Raw genomic sequence first — 13,916 nt, forward strand, 5'->3', positions numbered from 1 at the left:
TGGTCCAACTGCTGTAGGCTAGTTGGTGAATGATGCCCTCATGACCTGTGGACCCATTAGCTGAATACTGAGAGTAAAGATACTCACTGGCAAGGACTGCAGGACAGCGGCCTTCCTTTGTCAATACATGTGTTTTACCCAAGAGCTACTGACAGTCCTTAGTGTGTATCTTTTGAGCTACTGACAGTCATCAGTGTGTATCTTTTGACTGCTGCCATCTCTAACAGGTTTCTCTTGTGAAATAGATTTGATGTCAGTGAGACTAAACTGTATATTTAAATGTTAAATAAAATAAAAACTCTGTAACCATGGTATAATGTTGTTACAGAATGTCATTACGTAACACACTGTGTCAATCTAAAACATCCAAACTGAATGAAACCTGCAGAAACATTTTGAGATTGGGAGAAATGTAATTCTGTAAACAACGTGCACAATGCACACATCTCCTGCTGCACTGCTTGGGGGAGGGGCTCTCTGTGAGCTTAATGCTGGTACAAGGGTGTGGAGTCAGAATCCTGCTGTCCCAGAATGCCGCAGTGGGATTGAGGTATGGTCACCGCCCAGATGCTCTCTCCTCTGTTTATAACGGGGTAGGATGAAGTTGCCTGTAGACGCTGATTTTGGGTCAGTTTAGCATGTCCCCAATGATGGTTAAAGGCCCAGCCCAGGGCAGTTAAAGGCCCAGCCCAGGGCAGTCAAACTGGTGATTTCCTGTGTTTTTATGTATTTAAACTGAGGTTGGAATAATACTTTGAAATTGTATAAATGATGATAATGCCATTTTAGTGTGAGAGCTGTTTGAAAACACCGCCTGAAATTTCACCATGCGGTAAATTAGACCAATAAGAAAGAGTTCCAAACATCTGCCAATAACAGCTGAATTAACATTTTCCCCTCCCCACTCAGGCCACTCTGACAGTCCTAGCAAAGTTCTTGCTTGAGAAATTGCCCTTTTATTAAGAAGCTATTTTAGTTTAAACCGTTATAATTGAAAACAATCATGTAAGGTACTTATTTGTTACCCAGAAATGATTTGATATTGAGATAAAAACAGCTGCATTGGGCCTTTAAGGACAGTGCTTACATTAGCAATGAGGCATCTTACAGCGTGAAAAAAGTGCATCTAGGTGTATTCATATCAGCAAGTGCTGACACAAGGCCCTGGGGTCTGGGCCGTAACAAGGGAGGGCAGGCAACTAGGCTGAAGAGTGTTATTCCCATAGTCTCTAATTGCATAGGTAGTTCTATAACACCTGTGATGTCAGAAAGAGGGGACAGTTGGAGCAGGAAACTAAGGGTCCCATAGGGACATGGGGTCCGCTGCTTTTTCCTCCCATTTCAGTGTTTAATTTTAGTTAATTAATTAGCCGTTACCTTTGTACTCAACTGCCTCGCCTGGTTTCTGGGGGTGTTAAGTGGTTGCTAACCAACCTAATCAGCCACTACATTTATTACTCAGGAAACCACTACTGAATGAGATTGCACTTTTCACAAAAGTGTGGTAACGGGTGTTTGTGAGCTAAACAGTAAAACTGCTAAAAACTGGTTTATAGTCATTTGCTTTTTTGTAACCTATTGTGTGTACTAAGTGTGAAGATGCTGGCGGTGCACTCGTCAACACTACGGCAGGTGCTGGCGGTGCACTCGTCAACACCACGGCAGGTGCTGGCGGTGCACTCGTCGACACTACGGCAGGTGCTGGCGGCAGGTGCTGGCGGTGCACTCGTCAACACCACGGCAGGTGCTGGCGGTGCACCACGGCAGGTGCTGGCGGTGCATCTGTCAACACCACGGCAGGTGCTGGCGGTGCACTGGCGTCAACACCACGGCAGGTGCGGTGCACCACGGCAGGTGCTGGCGGTGCACTCGTCAACACCACGGCAGGTGCTGGCGGTGCACCCGTCAACACCACGGCAGGTGCTGGCGGTGCACTCGTCGACACCACGGCAGGTGCTGGCGGTGCACCCGTCGACACCACGGCAGGTGCTGGCGGTGCACCGTCGACACCACGGCAGGTGCTGGCGGTGCACACCACGGCAGGTGCTGGCGGTGCACCCGTCAACACCACGGCAGGTGCTGGCGGTGCACCCGTCGACACCACGGCAGGTGCTGGCGGTGCACTCGTCGACACCACGGCAGGTGCTGGCGGTGCACCTGTCGACACCACGGTAGATGCTGGCGGTGCACCTGTCGACACTACAGTAGTTTGGAGTCATTTCCTCCAGTGTCTAGGAGTTCCCATTGGGGCTTGTTACAGGAGTCCCCTTCCCTCCCTTATTCCCTCCTGGTTACCTCATGTGAGCAGTGCGGCACTTTGCCAGAACCTTCCGTCCCTGTTTCCCGAGCCCCAGTGCCCACAGAGGAGGGAAAAAGAGAGCTTACTTTTATCTTAGTGGAGGTTCTCATTATGACAGAATAGTAGAAAATGGGATGTCAATTCTTTTCAGTGTGATCTTTAGTTTGTTTACAGCTCACATTTATAGAACAGTCTTTCATCCACAACGATTCATAGAATCTCGTGTGTTGATTATATTTCCTGTGTCGTGGCTGGAAGAGGAGAACTAGAAGTTAGTATCCCTGTTGAGAGTGAGAGTGTTGGGCCTCTGGTACCACCATACAGTCAACTGTAGGCTAATGTTGGGCCTCTGGCATCACCATACAGTCAACAGTAGGCTAATGTTGGGCCTCTGGTACCACCATACAGTCAACTGTAGGCTAATGTTGGGCCTCTGGCATCACCATACAGTCAACTATAGGCTAATGTTGGGCCTCTGGCATCACCATACAGTCAACTATAGGCTAATGTTGGGCCTCTGGTACCACCATACAGTCAACTATAGGCTAATGTTGGGCCTCTGGCATCACCATACAGTCAACAGTAGGCTAATGTTGGGCCTCTGGTACCACCATACAGTCAACTGTAGGCTAATGTTGGGCCTCTGGTACCACCATACAGTCAACTATAGGCTAATGTTGGGCCTCTGGTACCACCATACAGTCAACTGTAGGCTAATGTTGGGCTTCTGGTACCACCATACAGTCAACTATAGGCTAATGTTGGGCCTCTGGTACCACCACACAGTCAACAGTAGGCTAATGTTGGGCCTCTGGTACCACCATACAGTCAACAGTAGGCTAATGTTGGGCCTCTGGTACCACCATACAGTCACCTGTAGGCTAATGTTGGGCCTCTGGTACCACCATACTGTTGGGGCTTGGGTTGTTGTCCCCTCTCCCTATAATTGTCATTGTCCACCAGTCTGTCAACGTTGTTTGGATGCGTAGGGGTGACACATAGCCACGCCTCACCTCCTTGCCATCTCTAAGGTGTGTGTGATTGTTTTGCAGTGAGGCTGCGGCCCATGCAGTGGCGACGCTGGCTGAGGCCACCCTACAGGGAGGAGGTCAAATCGTTCTGGCCGGGGAAACGGCGGCTGCTGTAGGAGCACTGACTGGAGTGCAAGATGGCAGCGGTACGTACCACACAACCTCTCAACAACTATTGTCAGGTAATTGACTCACCTGTATAAATCAATGTGAAATACTCTACTGACACTCCTCATACCATTCAGACAACGCGCCCCTAACATTACAACGCGCCCCTAACATTACAACGCGCCCCTAACATTACAACGCGCCCCTAACTTAAAATAATAATAATGCTTTCGGGAACTCACACTGGCACCCCCCCTTTCTAGCTCTGACTTTGCTGATAACTACTTCATTGGTGGAAAATGTACTTACTGTGATATGTGGTTGTCTCACCCGGCTATCTGAAGATAAATGCAACAGGAAGTTGCACTGGATAAGTGTCTGCCAAATGACCAAAATGTCAATGTCAATTCAAACAGCCCTAACATTGAACCGACGCAGCCCTAACATTGAACCGACGCAGCCCTAACATTGAACCGACGCAGCCCTAACATTGAACCGACGCAGCCCTGGCGCTTGGACCCGACGCAGCCCTGGCGCTTGAACCCGACGCAGCCCTGGCGTTTGAACCCGACGCGTTGTTTCATATAGCTAGACACCATGCATACAAAACGACCAAGTCACTCAGTTAAACATAATCCTCCCATACCATGATGACCTGTCTGGGGTGTCAGCTACAGGTAACACTGCACATACAAACAAACACACACACCTGTCCCCCTGCTCTCGCTAGGATAACCCAGGTTCCCCAGCTGTGTGTGTGTGTGTGTGTGGCTCATACTAGATACTCTGTCCAGACCAACAAAAGGGCTTAACAAGAAACACTTCCAAAAGGACTAATTGGGGGGAGAATTGTTTTAGTTTAGCGCAGAGGCCTGCCTGAACTTCCTCTGCCCATGTTTCATTAAGTAACCACGACTGGTCCAGCTTCCTTCTTTGAATGTTAATGAAACTCGATTCACACTAGATTATATCATTCATTACAGTCCGAGCAAGTCAAGCTCCTTTCATATTCAACTCATTCAAATTGTCTGGAAGGGTGGCAAATGGAAATCACTGAAAGGCTGTAGGTTTTTAACAAGGCTGTAGGGGTTTTTAACAAGGCTGTAGGGGTTTTTAACAAGGCTGTAGGGGTTTTTAACAAGGCTGTAGGGGTTTTTAACAAGGCTGTAGGGGTTTTTAACAAGGCTGTAGGGGTTTTTAACAAGGCTGTAGGGGTTTTTAACAAGGCTGTAGGGGTTTTTAACAAGGCTGTAGGGGTTTTTAACAAGGCTGTAGGGGTTTTTAACAAGGCTGTAGGTTTCCATGTGCATTTAACAAGGGAGTTGGTATGACTGGATATTTGGTCCTGTACTTTAGTTGTGGAGTTTCTTGTCTTCTGCTTTTACCCCAGAAGGGAAGGTCCACATAAAAGGACTGTTGATGAGTTTCATTCTTGCGTTGTGGCAACACCGGGACACATTAGTGAAGGTGTTCTTTTTACCAACAGCATTTCCTGCATTGAGTCTAGTCTTCCCAGTTACACAGTAGTGTCAGTATCTGGGTTCCAGTACTATTGGGTTCCAGTACTATTTACTGTATTTTAATTACTTTCAAATACATTTCAAAATAAGTATTTCAAATACTGAAATAGGCATGTATTTAAACCCAGGTCTGGTCAGTATGAGGGAATAGGACAGGAGCTGCCAGTGAGCTTCTCTATTCTAGTCCACTCTGTGTTGATGCAACAGACTCACACGGGTTCTCCTGCCCACTGTCTACCATTCTATCAATCCCTACTGTGTCTCTACAACTCTGCTGCAGACCGTTCATACTGTAGATGCACATTTTCAATACATACTGATTAGTTCTTTAAATTATTTCAGGTCGTATGATACCAGCTCTCATCAGCTGATGGTTACATCATGATCTCAGCAGCAGCTTTTATCCACGTAACATTCCACCACCATCATTCCAGAAACTCCATCCCTCAACCTAACTCCCATCCCTCAACCTAACTCCCATCCCTCAACCTAACTCCCATCCCTCAACCTAACTCCCATCCCTCAGCCTAACTCCCATCCCTCAACCTAACTCCCATCCCTCAACCTAACTCCCATCCCTCAGCCTAACTCCCATCCTCTTCCCCCCCCCAGGCACGGGAGCGTTGTCATCTCCCTGAAGTGCTCTTGCTAAAGAGGCTTTGATCCACTCCATTATCAGTCTATAGTCTAATCACTGGGCCAGCTGTCAGCGCCCTGGGACCGGACAGCAACTGGCCTCATGGTGACACACACACTGTCCCCTCCTCTACCACTGCCCACAGGCTGCATTAGGAAGAAGGCCACTAGCAAAGGCGTGTCTTTAAACACCCAAAGCTGATTAGCAAGCATTACAACTACATTTAAAGAAATGGACATCAGGAAGCCTTCTTCCCCCCACAATGTGCCTGCCCATCATTTTACAGTCGCTGCATTGCATTGCAGTGAGAATCTAATGCTTTTCTCCTAAGTGAAGTTAACGCTGTGTCCCTATTGGGTTTGGTATGTTTCACAGGAGTGGCAGACGGTATGACCGACGAAAAACATGTTCCGATTTGGACATGCATCATACTGGCATTTCCAAAATGGCTACCCTTTTTAAGACGCCCATCTGTTGGGTCGTCACTAGTTAACACCGCCACAACGTTGTAATTATGGCTAAACCCCGCCCCTTTCTACAATTTATCCTATTAAAATCTGATTTTAAATCTAACTTTAACCACACTGCTAACCCTAACTTCAAAACCAAAAAGCCCATTTTGACTTTGTGGCTGTGTTATCTAGTGGAACCCAGTCACTGTTTCGTGAATGGACAGGGAGGGAGGCAGCAGAACTGAGGAGCCTGAGTCTAGGAAAAGGCATTGTGGGATAGCTGGAGCCCCTTCCGTGCCCCATCATTCTACAAGTGGGTAATTTTAGCCAGTTGGTAGAAGCCACAGTGCTAAACCTCCCTCCCTTGTAGCTTCCGCTGTTAGGTTGCATCACAAATGGCACCCTATCCCAAATATAGTTCACTACTTTTGTCCAAAGTGGTCAAAAGTAGTGCACTGTATAGGGAATAGAATGCCATTTGGAGCTCATCCTTTAGTCTGTTAGCTAGCAGCAGGCCCCACTCAGCTAACAACCAGCCCCTTCACCTGTTGGGCCCAGTGCTGCTCCTCTCCTGAGCCTGTTGACCTTTACCTAATCACCGTAATGGAGGAGTGGTGGGGCCACTGTTTGAAGTGCTGCCTGATTGGCTAGCTTTGTCCCTAGCACACATACACACTCGTCGACCATGGCCCTCAATGTCACAGTAAGTGAAGTGTGAGCGGCTTGGCAGGTCCTTGACTCAGTAAGCACCGGGCTCTCTCTCTCTCTCTCTCTCTCTCTCTCAATGCCAGGCTACCTGCCGCATATTGACAACATGTCAACTATATTTAGTCTCCAAATGTTTATTGAAAACATAATTTAATTTGCACAATGAGCGCCTGTCTCAAATGCATTGTTAGTTGTTGGTCAGCTAGCTAGAAAATTGTGCCATATTAGCATTGACTTGAAATCAGTCAAGACATGGTAAACTTACTATGCCAGACTGCCCCCCCCCCCCCCCTCCCCATTGTAAGCCCTGCTACTATACAATCATCACAGCCAGTCGATCAACAACTTGATTCTGTCACGTAGCTTGACCAAGGGGGCTTGTTAGACTACTACAGAGGGGGACCTGGGGCCTCATTTAGAGAAAGCATATACGCGCAGATTGATCATACGAGTCGACCAAATGGATTTGGTTACATTTAGTGATTTTATAAATGAAACATAATTGAGACTTTATGAATGTGTCTGTAGACAGACACTGTTTTAAATTTAGTTTCTCACGTTACATTTTAACACTAAAATGTTGTGTTTAAACTAATCACGTTACCCTAGTAAAACTGACTATCCTACCGATCCTCGACGACTCAGCAAACTGGATGCAGTTTATCACAGTGCCATCCGTTTTGTCACTGAAGCACCTTATACCACCCACCACTGCGACCTGTATGCTCTAGTCGGCTGGCCCTCGCTACATATTTGTCGCCAGACCCACTGGTTCCAGGTCAACTACAAGTCCATGCTAGGTAAAGCTCCGCCTTATCTCAGTTCACTGGTCACGATGGCAAAACCCACCCGTAGCACGCGTTCCAGCAGGTGTATCTCACTGATCATCCCTAAAGCCAACACTTCATTTGGCCGCCTTTCGTTCCAGTTCTCTGCTGCCAGTGACTGGAACGAATTGCAAAAATCGCTGAAGTTGGAGACTTATCTCCCTCACCAACTTCAAACATCTGCTATCTGAGCAGCTAACCGATCGCTGCAGCTGTACATAGTCTTATCGGTAAATAGCCCACCCAATTTTACCTACCTCATCCCCATACTGTTTTTATTTATTTACTTTTCTGCTCTTTTGCACACCAATATCTCTACCTGTACATGACCATCTGATAATTTATCACTCCAGTGTTAATCTGCAAAATTGTAATTATTCGCCTACCTCCTCATGCCTTTTGCACACATTGTATATAGACTCTTTTTTTTCAACTGTGTTATTGACTTGTTGTTTACTCCATGTGTAACTCTGTGTTGTCTGTTCACACTGCTATGCACTATATCTTGGTCAGGTCGCAGTTGCAAATGAGAACTTATTCTCAACTAGCCTACCTGGTTAAATAAAGGTAAAATAAATACAGGAGGGGTCTGGATCCTTTACCTAGTGGATAAGATAAAGAGGTGTGGGTTATCATATTGCTGATCACATTTATGCATCATTTTCAAAATGCCAGCATTAGTTATCATTATGCCGGTGTATCACTGAAATGTGGAATGACCCCGAGCATCCGCCACCATACCCAGCTATGACCTCCTTCCCCTAGCCTGTGACAGCTTGTGGGGCTGGGCAAAGACCCACGTGACTGCAGTAGTAATCCCCAGGCATAGTCTCTCTCACACACACACACACTTACACACAGCTGGGCAGGGAGGAGAGGCAGGCAGGCTCAATTGGACCATTGTTCTGCTACGCAGCCTCTCTAAAATGGCTGCCTAAAGCGGTTTGACTCAAGCATGGCTCTTTCTCAGGCCCTAACCACACCTTAAAGACCCTCATGGACCAAGGCACTTCACAGCAGAACTAAAATGGCCAATCGTCATTTGTCCATTTCATCAGCCCCTTTGTCAATACTGCATTGTATGTGTGGCCAAAATATAGAATAGCATAGAGAAATGGATTGTCCTCTCATTCTGGGAAATTAATATTTCACTTCACAATTACATGTATAACATCAGACAAGAAAATATGGAATATAAATGTTGATTAGGATCCTCATTAGTTGACACCATGATGTCAGCTAGTCTTCCTTGGGGTCTGACACATAACTAAAAATGCATTTTCAAACAATTACAATTAAAGACATTAAACATTGTAGAGGTCCTGGGCTGGCATGGTTACTACACGTGGTCTGTGGTTGTGAGGCTGGTTGAGCGTACTGCATTAAACAACCTCTTTCGTATCGTCTGAGGTCCCTAAAGATTGAAAAGCTGCGGTGGTCATCCCCCTCTTCAAAGGGGGAGACACTCTAGACCCAAACTGCTACAGACATATATCTATCCTACCCTGCCTTTCTAAGGTCTTCGAAAGCCAAGTTAACAAACAGATCACCGACCACTTCGAATCCCACCGTACCTTCTCCACTATGCAATCTGGCTTCCGAGCTGGTCATGGGTGCACCTCAGCCACGCTCAAGGTCCTAAACAATATCATAACCATCATCGATTAAAGACAATACCTTGCAGCCGTCTTAATCGACCTGGCCAAGGCTTTCGACTCTGTCAGTCACCACATTCTTATTGGCAGACTTAACAGCCTTGGGTTCTCAAATGACTGCCTCGCCTGGTTCACCAACTACTTATCTGGTAGAGTTCAGTGTGTCAAATTGGAGGGCCTGTTGTCCAGACCTCTCAGTCTCTATGGGGGTACTATAGGGTTCAGTTCTCGAGCCGACTCTTTTCTCTGTATACATCAATAATGTCGCTCTTGCTGCTGGTGATTCTCTGATCCACCTCTACGCAGACGACACCATTCTGTATACTTCTGGCCCTTCTTTGGACACTGTGTTAACAAACCTCCAGACGAGCTTCAACGCCATACAACTCTCCTTCCATGGCCTCAAACTGCTCTTAAATACAAGTAAAACTAAATGCATGCTCTTCAACCGATCGCTGCCCGTCCTAGCATCACTACTCTGGACTGTTCTGACTTAGAATGCATGGACAACTACAAGTACCTAGGTGTCTTGTTAGACTGTAAACTTTCCTTCCAGACTCATATTAAGCATCTCCAATCCAAAATAAAATCTAGAATCGGCTTCCTATTTCGCAAAAAAGCATCCTTCACTCATGCTGCCAAACCATAACCTTGTAAAACTATCTTACCAATCCTTGACTTCGGCGATGTCATTTACAAAATGGCCTCCAACACTCTACTCAGCAAACTGAATGCGGTCTATCACAGTGTCATCCGTTTTGTCACCAAAGCCCCATATACTACCCACCACTGTGACCTGTATACTCTCGTTGGCTGGCCCTCGCTTCATATTCGTCACCAAACCCACTGGCTCCAGGTCATCTATAAGTCTTTGCTAGGTAAAGCCCCACCTTATCTCAGCTCACTGGTCACCATAGCAGCACCCACCCATAGCACGCGCACCAGCAGGTATATATCACTGGTCAACTCCTACTTTGGCCGCGTTTCCTTCCAGTTCTCTGCTGCTAATGACTGAAATGAATTGCAAAAATTGCTAAAGCTGGAGTCTTCTATCTCCCTCACTAACTTTAAGCATCAGCTGTCAGAGCAGCTTCCCGATCACTGCACCTGTACATAGCCCATCTGTAAATAGCCCACCCAACTACCTCATTCCCATATTGTTATTTATTTTTTGCTCCTTTGCACCCCAGTATTTCTACTTCACATTCATCTTCTGCACATCTATCACTCCAGTGTTTAATTGCTAAATTGTAATTATTTTGCCAATATGGCCTATTTATTACCTTACCTCCCTAATCTTACTACATTTGCACATACTGTGTATATATATATACTTTTATATAGTGTTATTTACTGTATGTTTGTTAATCCCATGTGTAACTGTTTGTGTCGCACTGCTTTGCTTTATTCTTGGCCAGGTCAGTTGTAAATGAAAACTTTTTCTCAACTGGCCTACCTGGTTAAATAAAGGTGAAATAAATATAATAAAAATACATTTAGGTTGATGGAAACAGAAGAAAAGGCTACTTTATACTCTTTAAACATGTCTAAGCCTGTATCCTCCCGTCTCTCTCTCTCCAGGCCTGGTGCAGATCCCAGTCAGCATGTACCAGACGGTGGTTACCAGCCTAGCCCAGGGGAACCGGCCCGTACAAGTGGCCATGGCGCCTGTGGCCACACGCATCGACAACACGGTCACACTGGACGGCCAGGCGGTAGAGGTAGTGACTCTGGAGCAGTGACACTGAATCCTCCCTTGGCAGGTGTGTTCCACTGGAACGAAGTCCCAAAATGGCTACCGCCGGGAGCTGAGGGAGGGATAGTCCGTTTTCACCATAGAGATAGATAGAGGGCTCATCTTTGTATCTGTGCCATTATAGCGTCTGACAGCATGGGCAGTGCCATTGAGGCCATCTCCATTTTGAATTAGTCCATTTTCCTCTTCACGATTGACTGGTCCCTCCTGATAACCCGGTTTGACATTACTCCGCCAGTGGAGGATCAGCCGATGAAGTTGACTACATTAAAATGGAGCTGCCCATGCTAATACAGCCTTTTGGCCAGTAGAGGCCTCTATCATTCTCTATGGTTTCCACATGCTGCACTCTGTACAATGTAAAAATATATATTTTTTATGTACATCTGCAGGGGAATAAAAAGTGACGGATTTATCAATGCATTGTTTACTGTGTGTGTGTGTGTGTGTGTGTGTGTGTGTGTGTATATAGTAGAAGATGTTTTTTTTATGTCCTTTTTTAGCTTTGATGTTGAGCATTGTGTGACATGGGTTAGAGAGTATTTAGTATTTATTTCTGCACACCTTAACATTTACTTAAAGAATAACCAAAAAGCCAAGGGGGACGCCACCAATTCACCTTTCATTCTGTACCTATATCACAGTCCCATTAATGACGTTTTGGTACTCTGTCTATGTGAGTGTTATTCCATGTTTGTTATAGAATGCGGTTACCAAATCACAATCACTCTCTGCTCTGTTGTCATGGACTTTATTGCAATCAGGTTGTGCTGAAACCCAGGAACCTTTCCACTAATTCCACCCCCTGCTATATTAGTCAATGTTCTTCTTGTACCCTGGATGTCTACGAAGCATCCCAATTATCAACTGTCCACTGTAAGAACCTTCACTGCCTAGAATGATTCCAATGAAACATTACTTCTGAAATATGTTACCTGTTGTTGTGTGGTTTATTGTACTGTAGTCCACTCCACACACACACTGGGATTTGTGAAGACTCAGGATTTACTAGTACAGTATTTTTTTGTGCTGGATATTTGATGACCTGTCTAGGCAGCCATTTTGACTCCAGAGAATATCACAACTGGTGTCTCCAATGCATGAGTAGCTGACCCTTGTCTTTTTTTATTTTTTTTTAAAACAAAAACGCTCCTTTTGATGTCAGTGGTAGGAACGTATTCTAATTCATTTTATAAATTGAGGGGGGCCGTACTGTATACTACAGAGCATTCAATGACTTTTGTATTTGTACAGAATACGTGTGCATTTGTCTGGTATGAATAAATGCATCTCACTACAGAGAATCCTCTCTGTAGAATGAATGATTTAGGAAATACATTCGGTGACTGAATTACACCAAGCATGCAGTCCATGTGATCGCCCAATAAAGTGACTACTGTTCACCGGTCACACTAGCCAGTGTCATCATTGAACTCTGAAGGTGGAATACTTCCTTTTCCAAAACCCTACTATTGTTCTTCACATCATACACTATATTGGTCGTTGTTGGTCCATGCCCCTCTTCTTCTACATGGTTTATCGATGTCGTTACCCTGCCATGAGAACTCCATGACCTCTATACACTCCACTGTCATCCCCCTACCCGCCACACAAACTCCGAGCCTGTCGTGACGGACGGTCAGGGTCCTGGTTACATCATAAGCTGTATAGCACTGTGCAGTCCTCCCCGTGGTTAAAGCCTGGGATTTGCTAGCTGGGTCCTTCTGTTGTGGAGTGGGAGAGAGAGAGACGATGGTTCGGGCCCTAATCCGTCAGGCGTCAACGCACATCCCATTCTGCCTCCCAGATTACAGCAGAGGAAGCAGGTTACAACCTCATGGATGGAAAGATACACCATGTTCTGTTGTTTCCTGCTTTGCTCTCTTCTCTGTATTGAAGCGCTTGTTTAGGAGACATTTTAAGGAGACAATTTTGAGAGGATGTCTAAATGATGTGGGTGGGAGATGTGGGTTGGAGGGCAGCTGGCCACTGGGGTGGTAGGAGCGTGACACGTGTGCATCACCCTGTAGCACCAGATTAAAAAAGCCTCATTGAATGCTTCCTCCGAAACAGGCCTTGCCCTCTCTCACGAAAATATCCACCTACACAGGGAATTTAAAGCCACATTGGTTCTTACCTCGTCTCCCACAACAGACTGCTACAGAAATGACTGGACGAATAGCCAGCGCAGACACCAGATTTGATTCTGTGGGTTGAGATTGATTCTTACCATCCCTGTTTGTTGTTTTGTCCATCCAAACATATTCCTAGCATTTATAGAATGAAGTATCCACTACAAAATAGGAAGTAACCACTAAGTGCACATAGTAACTCAACATGAGCAGCAGTGTACGCGCCCTGACATACATCTAACACCACTCAGAACCCTGCGTCCCAAACAGCACCTTATTCCCTATAGTGGATGTGCCCTGGTCAAAAGTAATGCACTATAATAGGGAGCCATTTAGGACACAGACTTCATGTTAACTGTTTCATCTCCAGTGTCTGATGAAGGCAGGCTGACTGATGGAAGGTTCTGTGGTAAGCCGGTCAGTCAGTGAGGTGGGTGCTGGTGATGTAATCAGCTAATGGTGGCAGCAGATGGATCCATGCGGATGCCTGTCGGGGGGCTCGGTGATGCGGTGAGGTGTGTGACCTGGCCTGTAAAGGCTGAAGAGCAGGGGGCATCTGTGGTGTCAAATCACCTGTCCACCACTGCTCTACATGCCCCGGGAAACCAAGGTCTTTTTCATAAGGACACACCGTAATAAAGTGATTTGCAACGGAAGGCAAAAACTTGCATTTCTTATTGCATTCAGATAGTACCTCCCTGTTTTACTCTGTTTCTGAACGTTTTTTTGCCTTTTCGTGACAACTGAACACGACCCAGTTATGTTTCAGCACTAAGCTACTCTGTCCAAGG

At 46.0% G+C, this 13,916-nt stretch overlaps 1 protein-coding gene across 6 annotated transcripts in view; it reads left to right on the plus strand.

The window, feature by feature from the left end:
* The window catches only part of nrf1 (nuclear respiratory factor 1), a 32,944-nt gene extending 20,543 nt beyond the window's left edge, over window positions 1-12,401 (plus strand). For 4 of the 6 annotated variants that reach the window (XM_064939256.1, XM_064939257.1, XM_064939260.1 and 1 more), the window contains 2 exons: window positions 3,352-3,512; window positions 10,819-12,401. In XM_064939256.1, the coding sequence (XP_064795328.1) occupies window positions 3,352-3,512; window positions 10,819-10,979 (322 nt within the window). In that variant the 3' untranslated portion in view covers window positions 10,980-12,401. The remainder of the gene's footprint in view (window positions 1-3,351; window positions 3,513-10,818) is intronic. The other 2 variants (XM_064939258.1, XM_064939259.1) reach the window with 2 other exon arrangements.
* The last annotated feature ends 1,515 nt before the right edge of the window (window positions 12,402-13,916 follow it).

Source organism: Oncorhynchus masou, chromosome 27 (assembly GCF_036934945.1).
Source record: "Oncorhynchus masou masou isolate Uvic2021 chromosome 27, UVic_Omas_1.1, whole genome shotgun sequence".
Classification (NCBI taxonomy): Eukaryota; Metazoa; Chordata; class Actinopteri; order Salmoniformes; family Salmonidae; genus Oncorhynchus; species Oncorhynchus masou.